The sequence below is a fragment of the Hyaena hyaena genome, unplaced genomic scaffold, assembly GCF_003009895.1.
Source record: "Hyaena hyaena isolate Hyena2069 unplaced genomic scaffold, ASM300989v1 scaffold_35, whole genome shotgun sequence".
NCBI lineage: Eukaryota > Metazoa > Chordata > Mammalia > Carnivora > Hyaenidae > Hyaena > Hyaena hyaena.
In genome coordinates this window covers 3,204,725-3,232,175 of record NW_024080667.1, presented here as the reverse complement: position 1 = coordinate 3,232,175, position 27,451 = coordinate 3,204,725, and the positions used below count along the sequence as shown (strand labels likewise).

General features: G+C 59.2%; 1 protein-coding gene across 5 annotated transcripts in view; it reads right to left on the bottom strand.

Annotated features, from left to right (window-relative positions):
- ARHGEF10L (Rho guanine nucleotide exchange factor 10 like) overlaps positions 1–27,451 on the bottom strand; it is a 112,279-nt gene that overhangs the window by 14,634 nt on the left and 70,194 nt on the right. For all 5 annotated transcript variants that reach the window (XM_039229045.1, XM_039229046.1, XM_039229047.1 and 2 more), the window contains 4 exons: positions 24,471–24,557; positions 22,884–23,104; positions 22,095–22,249; positions 14,754–14,902 (listed from right to left, as the gene is read on the bottom strand). In XM_039229045.1, the coding sequence (XP_039084976.1) occupies positions 14,754–14,902; positions 22,095–22,249; positions 22,884–23,104; positions 24,471–24,557 (612 nt within the window). The remainder of the gene's footprint in view (positions 1–14,753; positions 14,903–22,094; positions 22,250–22,883; positions 23,105–24,470; positions 24,558–27,451) is intronic.

Sequence of the window (27,451 nt, the reverse complement as noted above, 5' to 3'; positions counted from 1 at the left end):
TGGGAGAGCGGGTTAGTATCCAAAATACATAAACAGAACCCACACAACTCAACACCAACAAAAGCCCCCAAACAACCCAATTTAAAAATGGCAGAGGACCTGAATAGACAGGTCTCCAGATAAGACTTATGGATGGCCAATAGACGCATGAGAAGATGCTCAGAGTCACCAACTATCAGGGAAACGCAAATCCAAACCACAGTGAGGCATCACCTCACAGTCGTCAGAATGGCCACCATCAAAAACACAAGAAGCAGCAGTGTCGGCGAGCATGTAGAGACAAGGGAACTCTCATGTACTGTTGATGTGAATGCACACTGGTGTAGCCATTGCAGAAAAGAGGATGGAGGCTCCTCGAAAAATTAAGAACAGAAATATCATATGACCCACTTCTGGGTATTTATCCAAAGACAAAAACACTAATTCAAAAAGATACGTGCACTCCTATGCTCACTAAAGTCGTATTTACAGTAGCCAAGAACATGGTAACAGCCTAAATGTCCATCGGGGGATGAATGGCTAAAGAAGACGTGGTGTATTTATACAATGGAATATTACTCAGCTATCAAAAGAATGAACTATGCCATTTGCAACAACACGGATGGACCTCCTGGAAGGTATTATGTTAAGTGAAATAAGTCATACAGAGAAAGACATACTGCAGAATTTCACTCACATGTGGAATCTAAAAAACTAAAACCAAAACAAGCAAAATAAAACAAAAAGAAACTCACAGATGCTGAGAACAGCGAAGCGGTTATCAGAGAGGAAGGGGGGTCGGGCGAAAGGTGTCAGGGGTCAACTACAGTGACAGATAGTAATGACACTGTCATGTGTACGGATATTGAATTATAAAGCTGCACTCCTGAAACTTACAGAATAAAAACAATTACGGGGTGTCAGGCACTTACTGCGTTGAAGGCCTCCCACTTTGACTCTGGGTTTGAATTTATGAAAAGGAGAAAAGAAATAGCAGAGCAGATGGGTTGGAGCTGGAGGGAAGTTCCTGGTGATCAGAAACAGAACAGGTGCATTCTGGCCCAGGGAGCGTGGCCGGGGTGGGGAGGGGTAAGGCCCCCGCAGGAATGAGTGTGAGTGTCAGGGTGTGGCCCATGGTTAGATGGAGGGGAGAGGGGGGCAGGGGCCGGGTCATCCCGGGGCCTCGCCATCTGGTTAGGTGGCGGAGGGGCTAGGCTGGGAAGGGACATGGTCACGTTGACCCCTTAAGCATCGGCTGCCTCCACAGCAAATGTGGCACTAACGGTACTTGGTTTCTCTGGCCGCAGCCCCAACTCCACCCGGCTCAGAGCAGCAACACCTTCAAGAGTTTTCCCACTGAGATAAGGAAGCTGGTTGTGGAGGGGAGTCAAGCCAGGGAGGCAAGGCTGTGAGAAGGCCAACAAAATCGCTTTCCTGAGCCAGTCCCCTGTGGCTGAGCTCTGCGTAGAGCCCAGGGTGGCCCAACAGGTTGGGGGGGGGGGCAGGGGGGGGCAGCAAACTCCAGGGCCCCATGCGAGAGGCATGTTCTCACCATCAAAGCGGGGGCTCCCCAGGGGCAAGGAGGGGGGCTCTCGTATCTGGCGGGCATACTCAGAGGACGGAGAGCTACCTGCTCCCCTGACTGGGGGCTCAGACCAGGGGCCGGGGGATGTCCCCCACCCCAGTGAAGGCCCAGGCGCTGGAGGCTCAGCCAGCGAGCCTCTGGGACTCAGGGGGAGGCCAAGGCCCTCACAGCCTCCACAAGCCAGGCCCAGTCCACGCAGTGCCAGGGAAACCCTGGATGTGGCAGGGGGGTGGAAGGGGGGGCGGTGCTATCATCCTAAAGAGCCTGCACTCAATCCAACGGTCCCGAAGGCCCAGCCCCAGGCACAACACCAGGTTCAACAGGATGTCTTCAGAGGGCCGTTGCTGGGAAGGGCCAGCCGAGGAATCACCGACCCCAATCACAGACGAGCCGCTGAGGCTGGACCCGCCTGCCCACAGTGCCCATCGCCAACAAGCAGATGGATAGACGGACGGATGGGGCAGCCGGGTGGGAGGGACACTCAGTAGGCTCTGTCTGCAGTCTCTTTTCCAAAACCGGCGCACACACAATTGCACACGAGCACGTAGACACAGGCGTGCTGCACAGGAGGGCGTGTGCGTGCTCGCCCCTGTGCACCAGGGCTCCTGCCCAGCTCCCGAGAAAGGGCCAGAAGCGTTTCCTGCCTCCGAGAAAGCCAGGCTGCGCTGGAGGCCAAGGGCCGTGGAAAGCCATACCCGAGCCTGCGGCTGCTCAGCTCGGCATGCTGTTGTCAGAATCCAATTAAGAGAGAAGTCAGCAGTGGAAATCCGGGCTCATTTCTCCAGAGGCGTGACAAGTCTGCCCCCAGGCCCGGATGGCCTCACACAAGGCCTGTGCCAACCTGCCACGCCCAGCGTAGGGCGGGTGGGGGAAAGGGCGGAATGCACGAACAAGGACACGGCGGCCCCAGCCCCTCACTCCTTGGTGATCTCCAGGCTCCCCAGGCCCCCTCCCCACGCCAGGAGCCTGCTCCTGGAGCAGGGTCCTTAGAGTCCTGGCTGGGCCTCCTGGGCACACAGGCAGACTAGGTGGCATCCTGCGGCATGGGCCCCGGTACCCCTGGGTGGGGGCAGGCAGCAGGGAGGCCCAGCCCTTGCTGCCCATTGAGCTCGGTGCTGGCATCCCACTCCTCACCTCTGGACCCCTCCTCTCTCCCTGGCTGGCCTTGGAGCCAAGGAGTTGGGGCAGGGGCACCTTCCCTCTAAGAGGACGCTGTCCCCCTTGTCACTGAAGGTCCCCGGCCCAGCTGCCACATGCCCTCCTCTGAGCTCCAGGAGGCTCCGGGCTTCCTGCTCACTTGACTGCATGGTCCAGGCATGGCGATTTGCCGGCTGCTTATCCTGAACCAGGAACTGCTCTGCTGGGACAAGAATTCTGGACCAGTGGTCTGCAAACAGGGGTCCTCAGACCACAGCAGCCTGCCACCTGTTTGGGAGAATTAACTTTTATTGGAACGTGGTCACATCCCCATCATCCCCATAGAAAGGAATCCATTCCAGTGGCTGGGGGATTCAGCACTCTGACTGTACACCCCGGGTCCTTAAGGACAAAAAGATTGCAAGCAAATCCTGAACTTTACTCAGTAGGTTTGGTGTGGGTGGTGGGATGGGCACGGCGATCTAGAAACTATGTGGCTGAAGCTCACTGACCTCGGGGTGGAGGTCTGCCATCCTGGACCTTAATGAGCGCTGTCCACATGAACCCAGGTTCTCTTTCCTGGCCCTGGGCTCTGAAAGGGACTGGAGGAATGTCCCCTAGCAGTGGGGGGCACACCAGGTCTTGATTTCCAGACACTGTTCCCCACAGAAGGGAGCCAGCCTAGGGACCCCGGAGAAATGGCCGATTAGGGCAGGGGAGATAGCAGTCCTGATGCAGAAAAGCAAGGAAGTGCTCAACGAATGATGGGGGAGGTGCCCAAAGGACCCAGGAGCCAAGAGAAACAGCTCCTACCGGCCACATCTGAGACAAGTTGAGTTTCAAAAATAATAATGATGGTCCTGAGTTATAGTGCCCTGGATTTAAAAAAGAATCTAGGGGCACGTGGGCGGTTCAGTTGGTTAAGCATCTGACTCTTGATCTCAGTTCAGGTCATGATCTCAAGGTGCATGAGATCGAGCCCTGCTTTGGGCTCTGCATTGACATCACAGAGCCTGCTTGGGATTCTCTTTCTCTCTGTCTCTCTCTCTGACTCTCCCCTGCTTATGCTCCTGCATGTTCTCTCTCAAAATAAACAAAAACTTTGAAAAATTAAATAAACTAAAATTAAAATTAAAAAAGAATTTATAAGTGTGTAGAGGAGGTAGAGGAAGAGGGAGGGTTGAGGCTGGAGTCCGGGTAAGGAAAACCTCTCTGTAAATAATGAAAGTCTGGGGTGAAAGTTTGCTGCAGAACAAGATATTCACACATTCTGCAAGGATCCCCTGCAGGTGACCGAGGAATTACAAAGGGAAGATGGGGACACCTGAAGGACCCGTCCTCACCGAGCAGTACAGGACGAAGACGGGGCCAGCCTGCATGTCGTGCCCCCTCGTGTGGCGCAGGGAGAAGTGCACAGCTTCCCCCACACAGGATCTGGCTGAACACACCAAGCCCATCTGGGAGAGCACCAGGCTGTTCCTGGTTGTGAATGTTTTATGAAACCCTGGCTTGGATTTCTCAAAAAAGTCAGGATCATGGAGACCAGAAAAAAAAAAAAAAAAAAAAAAAGTAGAGGGATTATTCTAGATTAAAAGGAGATGAAAGAAGCATCAAAAACAAATGCAAGGTTCAGTCCCAGCTGGAGGGATAGGGAGAGAAGCTGTGAAAGATATTTGGGGGCAGCTGGGAATGCCCCTCTATCGACGTTAAATTCCCGCGCTCGATAATGCCGTAGAAGTTAAGCAGCAGAGGCATGCCGCCCTTTGCTTGTTCGGGGTGAAGGCTCATGCTGTCTGCAACTTTTAAATGCTTTAGCCAAAAAAGGGAGTGCACGTATAAAGCGGGGGAAGAATTACAGAAAAATGCTAACAGTTGGTTAACTAGGTAAAGAATATTTGTGTATTTTTGTACAATTCTTTCAACTCCGCTGTGGTTTGAAATTTTAAAAATAAGAAATTTGGAAGGGGGGGGGCGCCTGGGTGGCTCAGTCAGTTAAGCGTCCAACTTCGAGCTCAGGTCATGATCTCACAATTGGTGAGTTCGAGCCCTATATCGGGCACCATGCTGACAGCTCAGAGCCTGGAGCCCGCTTTGGATTCTGTCTCCCTCTCTCTGCTCTCTGTTCCTCCTCATGCTCTGTTTTGGTCTCTCTCAGTCTCAAATATAAAAAATAAACATTAAAAAGATAAAAATAAAATAAAAAGTTTGGGGAAGGAGGAATTAAAAAGAAAAAACACTGGCAGCCAGAGGGAAGGGCCTGGGTCTGAGCCTGGGCTCCGAGCAGGCTCTCTGCGCAGGTCCCTGGCTCTCCTTCTGCACCTGTCAATGGGGCCGGGGGACAACCCACTGTTTGGGGTCCCAGGAGGCTCCACAGGCAGGGCAGACCCAGCCCTGCCCTGAGGAGCTGGTCAGGGAGCTGGGAAGAAGCCAGGTGTCCTGCACCAGCCCACGGCGCCCCACCCCCCTCCCCCCACCCCCCTCCCCCGCTGCAGGCGTGCACACAGAGGGTTCCAGGTGAGTGACACTGCTCCAAATAGTGCTGACACAGCCCAACCTCCATCCTACAATATTTATGTGCCTCCAGGTGCCGCTTCTGTGCTTGGTTTCTATAAATTCCCAGAGTGAGCAGCTCAGCACTCAAAGTCATTAGAGCTGAGACGGTGCCGGGCGGCCGGGGGCCGCCGAGGAACTGGCAGAGGGCTGGCTCAGCCACGGCCTGTGGGCACCCACTGTGTGCCAGGCCCTTCCCTGCAGTACTGCACCCTCGCAGAGACCTGTACGAGAGAAGAGAGACTGCACCTGGAAAGGGGACTGTGAGCCCGGGTGGCCCCGTGGGACAGGGGCCTGAGCCCTGGACTCCAAGCTCGGGACTCACCCTCAGCATCTCCTGCTCAACGACCCCGCAGAGTGTAGGCAGGCAGCTCCCTCCTTCCCACTCCCCGCTCAGCCCCCACGGCGGGCTGCAGGCATAGTCACAGGTCCAGAGGTCACCCGCGGAGCCCTCACCAGCCCCTCGGCCAACCCTGCCTCCCTGTAACGCCCCAGCCGCCTGGGATGAGGGCACCCCCTCTGCATCCCCATCTAACAGGCAGGATGCGGAGGCTTCCAGAAATCAATGGTGCGGGGTCCCTCCACCTGCCGGGGGCCGGGCTGGGAACAGAGACACAGGGGTCCCGCTCTGAGCGGCTGCTCTGGGCAGGCACGGTCTGTGTTTTAAAGGCAATCGGCAAGACGATTCCCGTCCCTTTCTTTATCTGTCTTATTCTTATCAACATGTCACAGCTGAGGAAACAAATAGAGAGGCTGAATGACACTCACAAAGTCACAGCACAGGAAAGGGGAGGGTGGGGAGTGGCCAGGATTCCAACTGAGGGTGACCAACCGCCCTGGCGTGCCCGGGGGGGCCCCTCTTTAGCACCAGGAGCCTGACGCCCTGTCCCGGGCAAGCTGGGACGGTGGGTCACCCTAGTGGGGGTCCGTGGCCTGCACCGGGACTCCCAGCCACACACAGACACCGCTGGGCCCGCCCAGCCTGCTTTCAGTGTCCCGCCTGCTCACGGCCAAGCGACCGGTGCCAGCAGAGGAGTCCTTCCGGCACTCTTCTCAGGGGGGTCCAGGACACGACCCCCACCTCCCCCTCGCACCAGCCTGTTGGTCAGCACCGCTGGGGCTCAGCTGACTCATCTCGAAACTGAGGGTGAGGTTAACAAGAGACCTGATCTGGTCCTGGACTCTTGCAGCTCAGGGCCACCCTGGGCACCGAGAAGGGAGGGACGAACGGACGGACGTCCCTGCACAGCTCCAAGACCGACAGCCTATCCCAAACGTTTTAACAGCCCACTTTTTTTCCCCAGAAAGATGGGCAACTGCTTTTGCCAACATCTCAGGAGAGTCTGCAAACCACCCTCGCACCGCCCCCCCCCCAGCCCCCAACGCGAAAAATCTCTGCAGCAAACCTGCTTGTCACAACGCCCATAACGCAGGGCGGACCCCTCGCCATCCCACCAGTAACCCCAAGTGCGGCGCAGGAAACACCACCACAGGGAGAGGGGACCTGCCCCCACCACACCGAACTTTTGCCTCTAGGAACAAAACTAAACTAAAATCCATGGGCTCGGCGGCTATTCCCGAGGGAGGGGAGTGTGAAAAGCATCTCCGAGCGTGGGCCACGGCAGCCCCTCGTTAGTTCCTGCTTAGTGTCCTTCTGTTGCCCTGGATCACGTGAGGCAGCAGGAGGGTCCTCTCCGCCCGCACCTGAGGGGGATGCCAGGCTGTCGGCCACCGGGGACCACCCAGTGCCTTCCGAGGGAGTCGGGCCCTCGCACGTGCCCCAGCCCTGCCCTGTGCAAGCAGCACCCCCCGGCTGAGCCTGGGGTCCGCCTCTGCCCTAGCCACCGCGGGGGCCCCAGCCAAGACGGAGCGGAGACAGGGCAAGCACCTGCCGCACCCGCTCAGCTCGCAGAGCCCGTGCGGTCCGCTCGCAGGGGTGGGGCCACGGAGCGTCCGGGCTGTGCCCCGTGTGCCGGGCTCCCCTTCTGTGTGATACTCTCACACTTCCTCTCAGCATCTGCTTCCTGCTCAGAAGAGGCACTGAGGTCACGGGCGCAGGGCCAGACTGTCAGGGTCAGCTCCCCGACTTCCTGCCTCTACCTCCTTGACTTTGAGGCGAGAAGGCAACTACCACATAGGGCTGGCTGTGAAGGTTCCGGGAGTCGCTGCCTGCAAAGGCCATGGGGCACAGCCACTGGGATGAGGGAGTGTGGATACGGGTCAACCCCGTGACCCCACCACCATCGCACCCACGTGGATGCAGCAGGTGCCTGAGGCGGGGCGGCCCAGCATAGGGACTGCAGTGCCGGTCAGTGCCCGTCCCTGTGCCGGGGGGCTGGGAGAGCCGGGAAAGAGGCAGCCGGCCAGTTCCAGATCCGGTGTGATGAGAGCTTTGTTCGGGAAAGATCCTCCGGCAGCCCGGCCTCAGGAAACAGTTCCAAGGGCCCCCTATGGTAGCTCTGCCTTCTCTGCTTTGCTTCCCAGCTCTGAGGGGCAGATCCAGTCGCACCTGCAGGCCCCACCTGAGTGAGCCTGAGTGATGCCAGTCCTGGCGCCTCACCTCCCCAGGTGTCCCAAGGGATCCTTACCAAGTCCTGTCACTGTCAAACAGCTGTGACACTGTGTTTCACATACATCGGGCTACATGTCTGGGGTCGATTCTGTAATTATTCCCATTTTACAGGTGGGGAAGTGGAGGCACTCGGTGGCAGAGCCTTGGGCCGGGCCAGCCAGCTCGCTCCCAAGCCCACCCTGACCTCCATGCGAGCCCACCAGGCACGGCAGCGGGACTGCCTCCTGAGAGCTTCCAGCCCCGCAGACCCTTCCCCAGCCCGGCCGCCAGGCTTGAGGTGACCATCACGTAACCGTCTGAATGTGCAAGACGCTGGCCTAAACCCCTCCCTGTGTGACCTCACTCCATCTGTGACTGCGCCCGGAGTCTAGTTCTGGGCTCAGGCTCCCAGCCTCCACTGCGTCGAGGCCCAGCCGGGGGCCCGGCATCCAGGGGTCCATCCGTGGCCCTGTGTGTCTTTGCCAGGTTCTAGGGGGCTGGGCAGCAGTCCTGTCCTACAGGGCGCAGAGCGGAGGGTAACCGCAGAGGGGTGGGGGCCCATGGCAGAGCCACGTGGACCGGAAGACAGACTGACAGCCAGAGACACTGCGGGGAGGGGGGAGGCAGGGGCTCAGCGGCAGAGGACTGCCACCTGCCGCCGCCGTCTGCCCCTCCCTCACCTGCAGCCCCCATCTGTTCTCTCCGTAATAACCTCTTCCATCTGCCTTCCCCTCAGCACCAGCCCTTCCCTCCGCCCTGGCTTCACACAGCCCACTCCCTGAGCCAACAGCTTCAAACTACTTGTCTTTAAACCATGAAATCCTTCGCCAACCTAAATCTTCCGGGACGGAGGAGACCAGATACCAGATACAAGAAAGATCTGAGCTCTTCCCGGTGAGGAGGGAGGGGGCCTGGAGTTCTGCCCCTTAGCCACCCCCAGGCCCACAGGACATCCTTGCGATCCCTCCTCCCCCCCCCTCAGATGCCCAGAGCAGAGTCAGCCCTGAGCTACTCCTGACCCTCAACAACCCCCCCAGGAGGGGGCCCCACGGGATCCGCAAACCCACCCCTACCCCCTACCCTTCCCAAGCTTCCTGAAAGGGAGTTCTTCCGAAAGTCTAACCTCCGTTCTTCCTACTGTTGGAAAACTCGTTCTCCCTGTTACTGTCTGAGCCTCCTGGAAGCCTCCTCAGTCTTTAGACTGTGAATCTATGTCTCAAGAACCAACATCTCAAGTTTCACCTGCCAACTTTTAATTTAAAAAAAATAAATAACAGGCTGACAATAATAATGACGTGCATGCTTAAAAAAATTAAGACAAAACAATGGACCAGAGAGGACTCCGTGCAGTGACGTGAGCCCTGCCTTGCACGCTCAGGCAGCCCCCACACCGGAGTTCTGGCTCCCCGGCACCCCGGGGACGGGGTGAATCTTTCCACCCTCATGCCAATTTGCATACCATTACCCAGGAAGCCCTGCGCCTAGATTTTGCTTTTGCAAATTCCCACCCGTTTTGTGTCATAAATAAGATAGGAGACAGAAAACTAATACAGCTCAGGGATGCATTATTCATGCCACGTCACACTGTTATGATAGATTTACAACGGCTAATACATGCAAACTAAGTTTGGGCATTAAACGTGAAAATTAAGGGTGGGGAAGGGGGGTGCGTGTGGGGGTGGGCAGGGGGAAACCTGGGGGCTGGTGGTGTCCAGTAATCCAGAGAAGTTTCTTTTCGGGCATGCTTGGTGACAAAAAGCATCAGTGCCCGTATCGGGGGCCGGGGGCCAGGGCCCAGGTGCCGGGGTGGGGGGTCGAGGCAGCTGCAGGAGGGGAGGAGCCAGTGCAAGGTGGGATTATCGACCGCACGCACTTTGAGAAGCACCTTTCATGGGCTCAGTGCTGAGGTCTGAAGCAGGTTAATATCACACCCCCTGACCAAGTCCTCCCTCCTTGCAGAGGGGACCCACCATTCTCTGAGCCCACTCCCCTAAGCTAAGGGACGTGCCCAAGGCCTTCACGGCCCTTCACTGAGCACCTGCTATGCACCAACCAGGCTCCTGCCCTCACTCAGCCTCAGTCTGGTTAATCCGGTCATTGTCCCCAAAACGTCCACACCCAGCTGTGGCCAGTGGTGTGAAGGAGAACAGCTTGGTGCCGCCCTGGGGCTCGCAGGGGTATGACCCAGTGCACGTGGAGGAGACGAGAGGGTCCGGACAGGCTTCTCTGTGGGCACGAATGGGGGAGCCAGGGTTGAATGAGAGAGAGGCTGCCCCGAGGAACCCTCACGACAGCCCTGCAGGACAGGGGTCAGGCCCGGTCCCCAAACACAGACGCAACCTGCCCTGCATCGCAGCACCTTCCAGACAACCTGTCCCCAATAAATTGTTTTTTGTGTTTTTTTTTAATTAAGATGCAACAGTCATCCTACGGCCGGCTTCCCCTCCAGCGATCGGTTAAAATGAACTCCGTATGACTGGATTAGACTTTGAAGGTGCCGATCTAGATAATGAACACGAGGCTGTGGTGTTGACACAGGCCCCGGTGAGCTACGTTATTATTTAACAGGCCTCGCTGCCGTTCCGCTGGGATCAAGGAGCTGAACAAGCAGCTGGTGGGCAAGCGTCAAACCCAGAGACAGACCGTGGGCACTGGCTCCGCGGGGGGCAGGCTCAGCGAGGTTGGGGCGGCCAACGGGGACCAAGTGGGCCTAAATGGAGACAGCTGGAGGGGGCGGGGGCGCCGCTCAGGGGCCTGTCCCCGGGGAGCCCTCCAGACCGTGTCTGTGCACCCCCCGGCTGACTCTGGCCCAGCTCCTGGTGACTCCTCTGCTCAGAGCATCTTCCCTGCCTCCCCCGTGCCTGCCCTCATCACAGCCACGCGCCTGCCCAGCCCGGCGCGGAGGTCCTGACCTCCAGGCACCTCACCTGCTCCCGTCCCTCCTCTGGCTGGGTCTGACAATCCTCGCGCCTCCCCGGGGTCCCCGCTGGGTCCGGGCTTGCCCCCTCCTGGTCTCCTCACCCTGGGCTGACACTGCCTATCCCCCAGGTCTGCTCCCCACACTGGACTCTGAGCTCCCCATAACCTGAGCACAGGTTTACCCATGTCCGTCCATCCCTCCAGCACCCCACACAGAGGGTGGGTGCACAGGACACCCATCTATCCATCCACCATGACTATTTACTCAGAGCACTGCTATGTAAGCCGGGCACTGGGGAAATGAAAATGAACAGGCAGCAATCCTCGGCCTGGAAGACGTGTTGGTGGAGAAAGCAAGTACATAAACGAATAAAAGTTCCCAGGAGTTACAGGTAACAGGACAGAAACTTGCAGGGGACAAATGCAGCCCAAAGGAGACAGCCTTCCGTCTACCCAGGTGCCAACACAGAGGTCTAGAGCAGACTCAAGAGTCAGATGCCTGTGCTTAGATCCCAGCTCTGCCTCCTACTAGCTGTGTGACGTTGGGCAAGTCACTCAACCTCTCTGTGCCTCTGTTTCCTCATCTGTAAAGTGGGAATGATAATAATGCTCATCTCATAGAGTGATTTGAGGATTAAACAAGTTAATTCATGTAGAATACTTAAAACCTATGCCTGATCCACACCAAGTATTCAATATATGTTGGTTATTATCATTTAGTGGGGGTGGGAAAAATGAGGCAAAGCTCCTTAGAGTTAACACAAGCCCTACACTAACTCCCTAGGTCTTCACATTTGGCCCAGAGCCCCACTAGCCACATCTGCAGCCACCAACACACTCCTGGGCCTTCTGGCTTGGAGCCCTGAGCAGTTGCAAGGGTCGCAAATCCCCATGGAGGGTTTTCTCCAGCCTGGGGGAGGAAGTGCCCCATCGCTGCTAGCAAACGATGCCCTTCCTCTGAAGTGACACACTCTGGTGCGGAGACCTGCGCTGGGCCCTAGGTGCTACGCAAGAGCACAGCAGCCCGGATGGCAGCCGGGTCCCCAGCCCACTCCCCCGGTCCTGGCTGACCATGTGCTAGGCGCCAACAAGAGCGCTTAGCCGCAGCCACATGGAGCTAGTTCCCAGAGCCGCAGAGCCAAGGTGCACAGGCTTCCTCTCTTTGCAAGCGGCAGCGGAGCGCAGCCTGATTAACTATGCGATGCGATCACCTCGTTACTGTGCCGAAGGGTTGCGTGGACCGAAGGTGAGCCACCTGCACTGTGCAGCTCGCGAACTGTCCAGTTTCCCCGGCCGCAGACGGGGCGCGTGCCCCCTCTGACCCGCCGCCCCTTCTTCCGTCCAGCCTCCTGCACCTGACGCCCCTCCCCCCGGACACCCTCCAGGGCACGCAAAGCAGGTGAAAGGCCAAACTGATCCCCTTCTTGAGAGTAGCTGGTCCAGAACTAATCTTAAATCATCACAGCTTCGAGCTGGGGCGAGGTGGCTGCTCGGCCCCAGGGATGGAGGGGCCAGAGCAGGGCTCCGGGGCCTGGATAAGAATGTGCTGCGGCTGCAGCCGGCAAAACTGGGTGAAGGATGGCCAGGGCCTGGCCTCACCCGTGTCCTGCCCTTCTCCATCTGTTCACGCGGCTAGGACCGCTGTTCAGCAGGAGGCAGCCTTCCTACCAGCGGAGCCCGAGGGTGGCACACCCAGGATGCGGCGCCCCGCGCCCAGCAGCCACACTGGCCCAAAGGGAGTCGGACTCTCCAAATGAGCCACATATGCTGCAACAAGCATTTAAGTTCAGGACGTAATTACAGGGATGACTACTGCTCGCTGAGCACTTGCTACGTGCCAGGCCCTGGGTGAAACAGCTGCTTTACATGCATGTTCTCACTCAACCCTCTGCGAAGTACTGTTAACATCTCACTTTCTGGACGAAGCGGCTGAGGCCCAGGAAGGCTCGGTGCCTCGTCCAAGGGTGCACAGCTTGGCAAGACAGAGCAGGGCCACTCAGCCAGCCGGCTGGCCGGCCACACACTTCCAAGGGCCTGGGGCGCCCAGGGAACCCGGTGTGGGGCATGGCCAGTACAGAGAGGGTCCACTGCCTCTGGTGGCGCCCCCATTCCCTCTCCAGGAAGTCTCAGGGCCCGGCAGGGGACGGGGCATGTTCTGCCGACCCTCTCAGGCCCGCTGCTCACTCCTTCTCCCCAGCAACCAGCAGGGCTGACTCCCCCAGGCCTGTGCTTTCTGGGGGAGCAGACGATTCTTCTTCAGATGATTCTTCTTCAGAAACACCTCTTTGTTCTCATCCTGCCTCCCAACATCCTCAGCTGCCTCCTCCCGCCCCCTCCATCTCCCTGTTGGCAGTGCTGGGACTGTCCTCGGGCCAACAGGGGCCTCGAAGAGCCTGCACCTCCCCATCTCATCCTCTGTCTGCTCTTGGCTTCTTCCCACCTCTGGGCTCACTTTTCCCACACAGCGAACAAGGTTGTGTCTCCGCCATCAGACTGGAGGCCTGCCAAGGAAGGGGCTGGGTCTTCCCCCATCAGACCGGAGACCCCCAGGGCAGGGCTGGGACCCTCCTCCCGTCCCCTGCTGCTGGCCGAGGGCCCCTCAGCACAGCTCCCCTCCAGGAGTCAGAGCCTGCACAGGCTGCTAGCAGGGGACAGCAGAGAGGGCACCCAGCCTGCTGCGACGACTGTGCAGGGACACTGGGGGAGGGGCTGCAAGGGGTGAGCCAAGGAGTCCAAGACGGGCCTCGTCCTTCCTCCTGCCAGGGGGCTTGAGACCCGGGAGTTTAGGGGACTCCGAAGGCCCCCGGGAGCCAGGTCTCCCTGCTCTCCTTCCTCTCAGAAGGTGGAGGTGAGAGGCACTTGGAGCAGGTGCAGACACGCCCCCAGAGCGAATCAGGCGCTGGGAAGGGGGCCTGTGGCTACGGCTGCTCAGGGCCCCGTCCCCACTCTGGCTCCTCCCCCCACCGCCCCCGGAGAAAGAAGACCAAGAAATCCAGAGCGGGAGGCAGCAGACTCCTTCCTGCTCACGCCTCCTCAGAGCCCCCCTGGCCCGGGCCGGGCCCAGCTGCACCAGTGAGGTCACAGGTCCTCGGGCTCTGTCCCCAGAGCAGGGCCCAGCAGTCACCTTTAGCCCTCACCCCCCTTCTGCTCTAAGGGAGGATTAGAACTCAAAGCCTCAACCCTCTGGCTCTGCGAGCCCACATCTCCCCGGGTCTCAGTTTCCCCACCTGGCCCGAAGCCCATCGTCTGTGATCTTACAATGGCAAGACTCCTTTAGTGCCCTTGCCTACCTGTTGAGTAGCCGATTTACAGCCAATCTGCAGAGATGACAGGGGGGCAAACGGCAATGCCCCCCCCCACAGAGGCTCCCCTGGGGCAGTTGTCTGCTCCTACCCTGAGCCTAAACCCAGACATCTATTCTGGGCCTGGTCATCAAGGCCTCATTCCAAGCTGATAATCCAAACCAACCAAACGATGGCAAACATCACCGAAATACCACTGGGGAGCCTCGCCCAAGCCTCACGCCTGCCGCCCAGGATGGGCCCTGGGGTGTGGACAGGCGGGAACAGGCAGGGGCCCAGGCTGAGTCCAGACGGAGGCCCTGCGTGGAGGCCCCCACCCCGGGGCCCAAGGAGCAGGCAGGGCTCCGCTCACAGCAGGGCAGGGAGGGCCAGGCAGCATCCACGTCCACACTATGTAAAGAGCCCAGCCCCCAGGACAGCTGCATCCACCCTGGGGCCCCCTCAGCACAGCCAGGCCCCGGTACAGTCCGAGGCAGGGACCCCAGTTCCAGCCCCATAGGCAGCAGGAGATCACGGCTCAGCCCAGGGATGCACACCAGGGGCAGAGGGCAGGGCCCAGCAGTGACTTGGGGTGGGGGGGAACCTCTGCTTCTCAGCAAACACTCACTGATCCCTGAGACGCAGCTGGAGCCAAATACAGTGCCAGGTAGGGCACAGGGAGGGGCAGCGGGCCTGTGCCCAGCAAGCCAGCCGTGGGTGGGCGGCCTTGAGCCATGGGTGGGGCCAGTACCTGAGTCTGCAGGCTAGTGGCGTCCAGCACGGTGACCCGAGGCCCACAGCTGGCCCACACGGCATCCTCCAGGCTCAGCAGGGTGCGGACGGGTGCTGGCCCCACGGTCAGGCACACAGGGGGGCTCTCCAGGTCCCAGGGGACGCCGCCTGCGGGGGACAGGAAAGAAGCAGGTCAGGAGGGGGGAGGGGCGCTCCGCAACTCTCAGGAACCCTCAGCAGGGGGCCCAGTTGGGCGCCCCCAACGCCTTCTCGATCCTTTCTACAGCCCTTCTCCCTCCTCCAGGTGGTCGGGGCTGTTCGTACCTGCCTCCGTTGTGTCCCACCCCCTCTGCGGGCTGAACCCCCCAATTCATCCTTCTCCCCTCCTTTATCTTTCCCGCTTTCACTCCCTCCCTCTCTCCCTTCCCCTCTCTCTCTTCTGTTCATCCCACACACACTTAGTAAGCACCAAGTCCATGCCAGGCCACACGCCAGGCCTGGGAAGAGCGCAGACCCTGCCCCCAAAGAAACCCCCTGCTGGCTGGAGAACCCAAGGGGTTGGTCAGCAGTCCCTATACAAGGTGACAAGCATGAGTGACCAGGCGTGCACAGGGGGGCTTGAAGAATTCAAGATAAAAGGGAAAACCTCACGGTCCTGGGGAAATCCAGGAAGGCTTCCCAGAAGAGGCAGCATCCACACAGTTGTGCCGAGAAGGAAGTGCCTTGACCCGGTCCTGGTTCTGCTAGAAACTCAATAAGGGTGTTGAGCACATCTCTCCCCTTCTCAAGGCCTCAGTTTCCCTATCTGTAAAATGGGGGAACCACCAAGAGGGTCTCTGAGGACTTTTCTACATGTTTCTCATCCCAGAGACCCTGCTGTCTCCAGGGCACTCTGTCACCTCTACCAAGATCTCTGATGACCTTCCTCCCCCAGAAATGCCACCACCTCCAGGTACAGAAGAGGAAGTCTGAGAGGCAATTAGTCCTCAGTCCACCACCTCTGAAGACTGAACAGAACAAGAGACCTGACCTGGCTCTGAACGCGACTCCCGCTGCTCACCCCAGGGGTGCTCGGCTGAGCCAAGAACATGCCCAGAATTTCCCCTGGTGTGTGAGCAGTGCCCGTGGAGACAGGCGTCTCTCTGAGGTCACACCCAAGGCCACAGAGAACCCCGGGGGCCGCCCTGTCTTACCAGTGCACCAGGTGAGAAGTGGGGGGGCATTGAGTGGGAATCTGGGGCCTCGGGAGAGGACAGAGGCTCCTGCTGGCTTGCCAGTGCCCGGCCACCCCCACAGCCTCTCCACCGGGTCCCTGTCGCAGCCCTTCGGTCTGAGCCAGCTGCTGGGGGCAGGGGCGGGGCACGATGGGCACAGCTGTCTGCAGGGCAGGGCACCGGGTGGAAGCCTCTGCTTGGGTGAATCTGGAGGAGCCCTGAGAGGACAGATCAGATGCCCTACCCCCACCCCCAGACCTTCGGCTTTCCCTCTTCCTCCACCCCTCCCCCACCTGTAAAACAGTCTCCTCTCGCCCTTCTGTTCTACTGACAATCGGCAGACTCCCAGCTCAGCTAGGAGTTGGGGTATCCGGTCTTTCCAGCCCATGAACATGAACACGGAGCCTTGGCCGCAGCCCCCAAACGTCTGCAAGACCTTGGAGAGGGGACTTCGCCTCTCCAAGCCTCATCTGTAAAATGGGCATGATAGCCGTGCCTGCACGAGGCTGGCGTTGCAGGATCAGAGGACCCGTGCAGAAGGCTCAGCACGGGGGTGGCACACGGTAAGGAACCCTGGCAGCCGTTGCTACGTGTGGGTCGACACGGCCAGGTTGGCACTGCCAGGCACCCTTCTCGTGAACGGTTTCCTTAACTCCTGGCAAGGCTATGTGGAAGGTTCTATTCTTATCCCGGTTTTACACCGAGAAACAAACACAGGGAGTCTAGGTAACCAGCCCAAGCAGGCACGGCCAGGAAGCATGCAGCGCCCGTTAGCCCGTGTTTGCTGTCATCGGCTACAAAATAGCAGTCTGTGGCAGCAGGCGTGGACTCCCTCTGACGGATGTGACAGCAGAGACCCAGAGAGCTGAGAAGCTGTGCAAACACACCCGAGGGGTGACAGGCCAAGCAGGGCTTGAACTCTGCTCACTGACCCTGGCCTCCTTCCCCAACCTTGCTGCCCTCTCGGCTTCCCAGAGTTTCCGAACGGCTCTGGGACCATGACTGGGGTCTATGGTGAGTGACCACAAGGTGGCCAGGCCTCCATAAAGGACGCTGCCCCCCCCCGCCCCCGCCAATGCCCAGACAGAAGAACCACCAGATGCAAGGCTTCGGGCGCCCCCCAGTGGCCAGAGGTGAGTAGTGTGTGTGTCAGAACTCCAGCTCCAGCCACTATGGCGGGGGTGGGGCTGTGACCTCTCCCAGCAGAGGGGGCAGCTGACGCTGGGACCACACGGAAAAAAAACAGGGAAGTGGGGGCTCTGCCCCGTGTGCATACCGGTTTCCACCACCAGAGTCTTTGCACCGCCCACCCTGTACTTTTCCGGCACAGAGCACGGTCATGGCTGCCCGGGGCAGGGGGGAAGGGGGAGGGGGCAGGGGGAGGGTCTAACAGCCCTGAGGATCCCATGTCCAGGACCTCCCCTCCACCTGCCAGTGTCTCCAGAAACCTCCTAAGGCCTGACTCCAGGACAGAATGATAAACTGTGGCAAAATGTATTAATAGTGATATTTTTATATCAAAAAGGACCCCGGACAGGCTCTAACAGGCCCCAACGAGCAGAGACTCAGTTTCCCCAAGTGCAGCACGAGGGGCCAGAACTCAAGGGTTCCTACCAGACCTCACGAGCCACAACCCTAGGATTTTAAGTGCAATCACTGAGCTTCGGGCAGGGCTGCCCCTTGCCCCCTCCTCACCCCACAGTGGCTCTGGGTAAGCACGCACACATCCTGGCACACGCGTGCACACTCACATGCACACGCCAGCCCCGAGTGACAGCCCATCCGTCTGGGCCCAGGACCAGCTCTCGTGCCAGATGAAGAGAGATGAAGACACCGTCTCCTCCCCCCGCTGGTCTCCCTCAGGGATGCACACCCAGCCGGAGCCAGGGGGCAGGACACGCACTGAATGTCCTGAGGGCCCAGAGAGACCCAAAGGGCAGCCTGAGCCTGGCAGTGTAATGACAATGGTGGCAGGAAGGAACAGGCGCACGTCTCCATACTTCCCGGGCTCCGTCTGGGCACCTGTCTGACTCATCACATCGGGCCGTCACAACCACTCTGTGAGGTGCAGCTGTCTTCACACCCATTTTACAGGTGGGGAAAGCGAGGCTCAGAGTGGGGAAGCAACACCTCAATCTCTCACATCTGGTTCAAGTCCTGGTCCCCAGAAGCTGAGACTGTGACCTTATTTGGAAATAGGTTGTTGGGGGTGTGATCAGGCTGAGGTCACAGTAAGGTGGGGTGGGCTCCTGACCCAGTGCAAGGATGTCTTTATAAAAAGGGGAGATTTGGACACAGACCCTTGTCCTGGGTTCGGAACCAGTACTGGATGAAGTATTCATGTTTGTGGTCAGGTTTACCGTCCTGCCTGGGTTTGCCGGAGACCGAGACCCGGTAAAATGGGCATTCCTGGCCTGTGATTTGGCCAAATCTCCCTTCCCATCTAGAATAAATGAGAGTTTGGACCTTTTCCTTTTCTTTAAAAAATGTTCTTAAATGTGTATTTATTTTTGAGAGAGAGAGACTGAGTGCAAGTCACATCTGGGACTCCATCCGAGGCAGCCTGATTCCTCAGTCATCCCTTAGGCATTCCATCGTCTGCCTCCTGGAGGAGGTGACCCTGGCCCTCGTCCTCAGCATCTAACCTGGGATAGACCCACACCCCCCTGCCCAAGCCTGGTGAGGCTCTTCTGCCTGCTCACAGATGGGGTGACAGAGGGCACCTGGAGGTAGCTCTGCTCAAACACAGGACTGGACAGGGACAGCAGCCACCTGAGTCATCTCTGGGCCCCAGTGCCCTCGTCAGGGCCTCATACCTCATGGGCACTGAGTACTCATTGAGTGAATGAATGAAAGAATGGAAGAAAAAAATGAATGAATGAATGAATGAATGAATGAATGAATGAATGAATGAAACGAATGCATGCAGGTAAGCATGCAGAGGCTCCAAGGGGCAGCAAAATGACTGCCATGACCACACTGCTCTTGGCCTTGGACTCCGGGGCCCCTCCAGCTCTGATGTTACGGAATCCGTGTGGCTTGATGGCCTCAGAACCGTGTCATGACTCGGCTGCCTCTGCAGGTCCCCAGGCCTTGGGCCAGGCCCTGGGTTCGCTCTGCACCTCTTACTTAATATTTCCGGGACTTCCCAAAGTCCCATGGGTGAGCCGAGCCCCGAACCCAGGTGTCCTCAAGTGGATTATTCCCAATTCCCAGACTCCCCAGGCCGGCGGGAGCACCAGAGGGGGCTTCACCAGCACAGGCCCAGGAGCTCTGGGGCTGGGATGGGGTGTAGGTATCTGAGGCCTCAGTGAGTCTAGAGAGGGCCCCCCAGCTAGGTCGTGGGCCAGGATGATGATTCCAGACCCCACCACATGCAGCCAGAGCAAAAGGTGCTGGGCATGGATCCCCCGAGCCCTACACCGTGAGGCAGGTGCTGAGAGCCACCCGCCTTCCTGCCCGGACCACCTCTGGAGGACCCCACAGAAAGAATGGGGGCGGGGGAGGCCAGGTGAGACAAGGCGTCTCCCAGAGGCCTCCCTGGCCAAAGCCAAACCGCAGCCCCAGAGGTGGGCTCCAAAGAGAAAGAGTGAGCCCAGACTCACCTGGCCAGCTGGGTGTGACGGCCTCCCAGCCAGCCTCCCTGCCTCCTCTCCCGTCCACCAGCCAGAGGGCATCGTGCCCAACCACTTCCAACACTTTCTTCTACTTCCCATCAACCTCAGTTGGTGGGAAACCCAAGGCCCACCCTGTGCAGCTGTTTGCTCCCAGACCCTGCCCCCACCACCGCCTCCTCTGGCTACTGTCCAGCTTCAGGATGCCGCTCTTTGGAGACTGCCTTTGCCCACCAGCCCACTCCATGCCCTGGGGGTCAGGCTCTCACGTGCCACCCTATTTCCCCCTTCCGACCCTCAGCGTGATGAATAATCAGAAGCTGCCTACTTGTGCACTTGACTAATTCTGTCTCCCGCTTATAGGCCACACATTCTGTGAGGGCAGCGTCACGTCTGTTTTGCCGGCCACCATATCTATGGCACATAGTAGATGTTCAGTAAATACCCGGTGGACAAATGTCTGTGGCAGCAAAGTTGGGAGAGGTGCTAGCGCATCTCAACCTTCTCCTCCCGGCTCGACGGCCTCCCGCTCTGCCCGGAGAAGTCAAAATCCCCTTACATCCTGAGAGGGCCCGAGCCCTGGCAAAGAGGACTTGGGTTCGAGCCCCCCCATGGGGCTTTAGGAAGTCCCTTCCCACCTGGAAGATGAGGGTGTGGAGTCGCGTGGTCCCCAGTGGCCTTTCTGGTCCTGACAAAGTGCCGGGCTCTAACCCTGGGCTGAAAGCCAATGGTTAGACCTCAAGCCCCTATCACGGGCTGTGTTATGCCCCCTCAAATTCATAGGTTCACGCCCTAAACCCCAGGACTTCCGAATGTGACCTTATTTAGAAGTAGGGGTGTCGCGGATGTATGAGTGAAGTTGAGGTCACACGAGGAGGGTGGGGCCCCTAAGCTAATAGGACACGGGGAGGCGGCCACGTGAAGACGGTTCCCGTGGTCGCAGGCCAAGGAAGCGCCAGGTGGAGGGCAAGGGGCCTGGAACGGACCCTTCCCTCGTGGTCCTCGGAGAGAATCGGCGCTGCCAGTACCCTGGGCTTGGACTTCTGGCCTCCCGGGAACCAGACAGCTCCGCTTGTGGCATCTCGCTATGCTGGCCCCAGCAAGCTCGCACACCCCTCACCTCCTTCACCCCCGGCGCCCAAACTGGTAAGTCAGGACCCAGGGGCAAAGGGCCGAGGGCAGCCTGGAGCGGCCAGCATGGGGCAAGGCAGGCGCAGGGGCCCGCGGGAGCCTCGGAGTGGGGGTCCCTTTGGAAGCCACCCCCCCCGCCCGGACCCCGTTTAGATCTCCAACGATCAGAGTCCGCGTTTACATTCTCACGCATGCAATGTCTGTCGGTGAGAGGGAATTTTTTTCCCTCCCTCTTCCCCCTTTAATTAAAAACTATAAATGCCTTATCAAAAGCTAATTAAAAATACCAACACAGTGCCAAGTGGCAAAAAAAATAGCTCAGTACAAATATCCGTTTATATCCCTGCAACAGGCAGTGATGACGCAGCAATTAGAGGCTCTCTAAGGAGGGGGGAGAGGGGGGAGGAGAGAGGGAAGGAAAGGAGGGAGGGGAGGGGGAGGGGGAGAAGGGGGAGGGAAGAAGGGAAGGAGAGAGAAGGGGAGGGGGAGGGGGAAGGGGGGAGGGGAGGGGATGGGAGAAGAGGAGGGGAGAGGGGAGAGGTAAGAAGGAGGGGGAGGGGAAAGGAGGAGGAGGAGGGAAGAGGAGAGGAGGAGGGAGAGAGGTCTATGCCGAGCTTCAGACTCATCAGCTCTCTCTGGGCACACTGGGGGTGGGTGCCCTCCCTCTGGGCACACTGGGGGTGGGTGCCCTCCCCTCTCCCCCCGTCCCCCCCCGCCCCGCCATCACATATGTTGGCACTGGGAGCCGAACAAGCCACTGGGCACAGGGGCCACAGCCTTCTGTGCGGCTGCGCGCAGCCCCCTCCCCTCCCGCACTCCCAGCACCCGCACTTCTGAGGCTCGCACTGAGGATTCAGATAATGTGCACAGATGAAGCCCTGCCCCGTTCGTGGTGCACAGCAGCTCAACCTGCGAGCCTTCCCTCCAGACATCATAATCTGGGCCGTCCGTGGCTCCATAGCGTAAGAGTTCAAATGCTCAACTCCGTTAAGTACTCACCGCTCCAGGCCCTAGGCTTCACGAACTTCACTGAGTTGTTTAACCCACCGGGACCCATGCACAGTGGGCACTGACATTATGCCCATTTTACAGATGAGGAGACCCAGGTGCAAAAAGAAGCTGATCACCAAGGGACACGGCCATCAACAGGGCAGTGAAGTGACCCCAGACCCCAGCGTCTTTGTGACCCTGGATCCCTGCTCTTCGCAGTTTCCTGCTAATGGGGTGAGCTGCCTGGTCCCGCAGGGACCCCCGTGGGGACCAGGAATCTCTGCCCGCAGACTCCCTTATTTGTTTCTGAGCTGCCTGCCTCCCCCTAGCCCTCTGGCGCGGGACCCGGCTCCCAGTCAGTGCCCCAGGCTGCCCCCCACCCCCCACCGTCCCCAGCACTGCCGTCCTCACCGCTGGTCCGAGGGTAAGCGGCGACTGTCCCATCCTGCAGACCGGCAAACAGGTGGAAGGGGCTATGCCGCAGGCAGAGCACGGGCTGCAGGCCTGGGCTCCGGCAGGTCGCGAGGCACTGGGTGCCCGTGTCCACGCTGCCGTAAACCAGGATGCTGTGGGGAGAGACCTGAGTGACTCATGAGCTCCCTACCCCCACTGCCCCTCCCGGGGAGAGGGGTCCGGGGGCTCCCTGCCCTCAGCCAGGCCTCCCTGCCAGTCCGCTGTTCCACCCTTTGGGAGCTTGGACTTGCCCGTGGGTGGTTCTTTTGAGGATGACACTCTCCCCACCCCCGTCCCAGGAAGAACTAGGTGGGAGTCTCAAGAGGCGCGGCATGATCGAGGTGCTAAGAAGACTGTTTTCAGGGGCCCCTGGGGGGCTCTGTTGGTTAAGCAGCTGACTTTGGCTCAGATCATGATCTCATGGTCCATGAGTTTGAGTCTCGTGTCGGGCTCTGTGCTGACAGCTCAGAGCCTGGAGCCTGCTTCGGATTCTGTGTCTCCCTCTCTCTCTGCCTCTCCCTGCCTTGCGGTCTGTCTGTCTGTCTCTCTCTTTCAAAAATAAACATTTTTTTAAAATGTAAAAAAACAAAGAGACTGTTTTCAGAATGACACAGACCCAAGTGGGAATCCAGACATTCCGCCTTCCAGCAGACTGACTCCAGGCTGCTGCGCCTCAGTTTCCCCCATAAAACGGGGCAATGATGCCGGCTCCATGACCAAAGGAGAAATGAGGCCCTGACCCCTTACCTGCCATCCTGGAGCCCGAGGCAGATGGTCGGATGCACTGCAGCCGGGGGCTCAGCGGCCACGTGGCTCTCGTCTCCGCTCTCCCCCTCCTCTGGCTCAGGAATGTACTCCATGCAGAGCACAGGGGCCGCCAGTGGGAAGGACTTGACCGTGCGCGGTGAGGGTCGGTTCAAAGAGAAGATCTCCACCTGCCCCCCTGCACCTTCCTGCCCACCCCCGACCTGCGGCAAAGACGTGAAGCCATCAGACACAGTCACCAGAGCAGGGACAGAGCTGGGCCCCTGCCCTCCCAGCAACCTGCCCCAAACTTCTACTTGTGCTGAGGTTAGGAGCATCTCCCCCCTCCTGCTCCCACACATCCTGTGGTCACTCTTCCCCAGTTGCCATGGCAACAAGTTAGCTTCAAGGCCCAAATGAAATCAGGTAAGGAATTAAGACTAGATACCAAGTCAGTTCTATTTCCCCATCTTTAGGGTGAATTTCAATCAACAAATAGTGAACACACATGTGCTCCTTCAAATGTTCTCTGTCTTGTTTACCATTCTACTTCTGTGTCTAGCGCATGGTAGGCACTTAATATATACTTGCTGAATGGATAGACAGATGGATAAATGGATGGATGGAAGCAAGGGATAGAAAAGTTGGTAGATAGATGGGCAGATGGATGATTACATGGATGGGTGGATGGATGGATGGATGGATGGATAGTTGGATGGATGATGGATGGATGAATGGATGGATGGATGGATGGATGGATGATTACATGGATAAGTGGATGGATGGGTGGATGATTATATGGATGGATGGATGGATGGATAGATGGATGGACAGATGGATGATTACATGGATAAGTGGATGGATGGGTGGATGATTACATGGATGGATGGATGGTTGGATGATTAGTTGGATGGATGGATGGATGGAAGGAAGGAAGGAAGGAAGGAAGGAAGGAAGGAAGGAAGGAAGGATGAATATACCACCTGCTAGAAACTGTGGAAACAGTGAGGAAAAAATCTCCCTCAGAGAGGACACTTGGGGTGGACTCTGAAGGGTGAGCCAGTGTTCCTGCCTGAGCACCTAGATACAGGAATAAGCAGGAGCTGGAAAGTGGCAAAAGGGGTGGGGAGGTGGAACCTCAGGGAGACTATGGGAGAGCACAGGCTGCACCACAAAGAGCTTACGGGGACCTATTTGAATTGAGAGAGGCTTTGCTAGGAGCCCCAGGGGAAAAGAGGTGGGCGGGGATCTCTGCAAGACACCAGCGATAACCAGCCCTGCTTCCTGAGCCCCAGGGTAAAAGACCCTGACACCTGGGTACTCTGCACAGCGATGTTCACTTCCTTCCTTTGTTTGCAAGAGCCATGCTCACTTCTTCGGCGCCTGGTTTTCCGTTGTCCCTGGTGAAGTCACATGTGCCAACTCCGAGCACAGAGCCTGGCACAGAGGTTCCCAGGAAGACCCTGCTGGCTGGAGGCGCACATCGCGGGGGCCGGCGGGCAGGCAGCATTCTCCAGCACCCCCTTCCCGGTGCCACCCTCCCTGCTTGTCCTGAGGCCAGATCCCTGGCCGGGTCCGGGAGTGACTTACCCAGAGGTAGCCCTGCGGAAGGGACGTGCTCACCGCCGAGAAGCCCAGCAGGGGACAGCTGACGGGACTGTGGACCAGGGCCCCGAGCTGCGGAGACACGCAAGGCACACACAGGGCTAAGTGTCGGGGTGCCGGAGGTGCCTCCATCTGAACCACTGTGAAGCCTGCAGACTCCTGCGCCCCATTCAGGCCCCAAATGCGAATCCCTGAGGGGGAGGGGGCCGGGAAAGCGACAGGTTTCATAGGATCTCCAGGCAGTTCCTATCCACTCACATTTGACCGGCGCTCTTCTAGGACCTTCTGGCTAGGAGGCCCCCGAATGATAGTCTGGGCCAGCCATGTATTTTTCAAACTAAGAAACATCCAGACAAGATTTAATGAAAACCACTAACGCCCTCCACCGCCTAATTTCACAGATCGGTAAATGAGGCCCACAGAGGACACGTGATTGTCCCAGGCCACGGAAAGATGAGTGACAGGGCCTGGCCTGCCCTGGCCATCCCCCTAGATCCTCCTGCACCCCTCCAGAGAAGCACGTGGAGAAGGGAAGGGGGGCTGGACATCTGGCTCCTCCCCAGTCACCATCAGAACCCTGTGCAGACGAGCCCGCCAGCACCAGGGGGCTGAGGGGCTCGTGCGGGCTGCCCATGGGGGCTGGGGCTCTGTCTGCACTGGGCTGTCACAAAGAGCCACGGGCTGCTTGCTCCTCTTGCATCTGCTGCTCTCTGGGGCCTGTTCTCTGAGCTAGACCCCGCCAGTCTGTCTCTCTGGCCAGGACAGCAGTGTGAGGAGATGGCCTGGCCTGTCGTGAACCTGCTGGAATCCAGGGCCAGCGGGCGGGGCAGGAAGCCTAGAAGGGACAGTGCAAGGTTCCCCACCCAGGAACGCGGCCACCACGGGACCTTTGCTGGGCCGGTGCTGCCCTCTGCTGGTGGTGAAGGCCCTGGCCCGCCCCGGCCCTGTTGGGATGTTCCCAGAGAAGTCACGGCATCCAGTCCCCTCATTCAGAAGTCAGCACACCTGAAGGTCAGGGCGTGGGCATGGGAGGCACATGACTGGCTCAAGGTCACACAGCGCGTTAGCAGCAGTCAAGGCTGGAATTCAGAGTTCCAGCTCCCTGCCCGGTACCCTTTCCACTCCGGTTAATTCTGCCCAGAGGCCAGGCGGCCTTCCCACAGGTCTGGGCAGTGCCAGCCCCCACGTCTGCGCGGCTGGGAGCGCTAGAGGGCCCCTCGCCCTGGCCCCCAGGTGCCCTTGGGCCCCTGCTCCCGGTCATTTTGCTTCTCGGTCAGCCCCATCCAGCTGAGGCTGCCCAGCCCCCTCTGCCAGGTGGCTGCTCCCGTCCTCACAGGTGGGCACAGGGCAACCACAGCCCTGGCTCAGATGTTTCCATGGCAACTCCAGGGGGCCCGGACATCAGCCGCATCGACAGAGCCCAGGTCCAAAGCGATGGCAACAACTCAGATGGCTCCTTGGACGGGCAAGGCCCTGGACCCAGACGACCCACCTGTGCCAGGAAGCCAGCTCTCCCAAAGCCAGGCGCCCCGGGCAGCGCAGCAGGGAGCGGCTGGGGGCCAGGGAAGGAGAGGCCGTGGAGGCGGCCAGCGCGGGCTCCCGTCCCAGCCTAGCCGCTACCAGCTGGTGACCCACAGGCCAGTTCCTCGCACTCACGCTGGCCCTGACATCTCGTCAGGACGGTTGCGGGGACTGGAGAGGCAGACATACAGCACTTGGCAATGGGGCTGGGCGCCGAGCGGCCACTGCCGCTTACCAAGGGCTTAGGGTGCATGACGTCACCTCATAGGCAGGTCCAGGCCAGGAGGGGAGGCAGCGGCAGGGCCGGGAGGCAGGGGCCTCCGTTGGCCAGGACAGAGGCACTCGGCTAGCACGCCGAGGCCTAAGTGAGCCTGGAGCAGATGCCCTGAAGGTCTGGGCCGCAGCCCCAACCCCCTGCGGGGCTACGTCCTAGAGCACCTCAGCTCCGCGGGGGTCTGGGGGGGCACCCCACCCCTCTCCCTTGCCGCCAGGCAAGACTTGGGGGGGAGGACAGCTTTGCACTGAGCCCTCCAGGGACAGGCCCCCAGCCCAATGGCTGCTGCCACGGGTGCAGCTGGGGTGACCCCGCAGAGCCCGCGTGCTGGGGAGAGGCAGCAGGCCGGGGGGAGGCCCCGAATTCATCGGGCCGCTGCACGGAGCTGACGGGCACGTCTGCCAGGTGCCGGAGCGGGAGGCAGGGCCATCGGAGCCGAAGTGGTGCCTTGGGCCCCAGCAGACGGGAACGCGCAGGCTCTGGCGGGCCCCCCGGGAGCACCGCAGGCTCACCAGATGGCAGGGGTCGGCGGGGGCTGAGGCTGCTCCCCGGCCTCCGCATCCCCAGGCCCTGAGGCCTCCACATGAGACGTAGGAGGCAGAAGACGGCCCCCCAGGCAGGCAGGGGTTTCCTTCAGGGAAAGGAAGCCGCAGCTTGTCTATGACTGTAGCACCCTCAAACGACCTGAGCCCTGGACTCCCAAGAGAACGAGAGGCCCTGGCAGTCGCAGGGGCGGGGGTGGAGGACAGCTGGAAGTCACCCCGGGTCAGCCTTCTCTGCAGGAGTCCTAGGACCAGGTGAGCCACAAGCAAGGTGGACACTGACCAACCCACAGTCCATGGACTCTGCCCTTCTACCCCACCCCTACCCACCCCTGCCTGGCCCATGAGAACCCACCCAGCATGCTGGGAAGGAGCTCACGAGACTCAGCAGAGCCTCTCCATTAGTTAATACAGACTTCAGGCCTACAAAGGCAAGCCTCCCCAAGCCCTATAGGAATGAGCGGCATCTGTCCTCCGCGCCCCCTCCAGAAATGCTTGGTAGGGGGACGGACGCCAGGGAAAACACCAGCCAAGCCTGGGTGAGAGAGCCAAGCCTTCAGGCTCAAGTCAGGAAAAGGCTCCTCCCCCCAGTGGGCGTGGCCCAGCCCTGCCTCAAGGGCAGCTGAGGG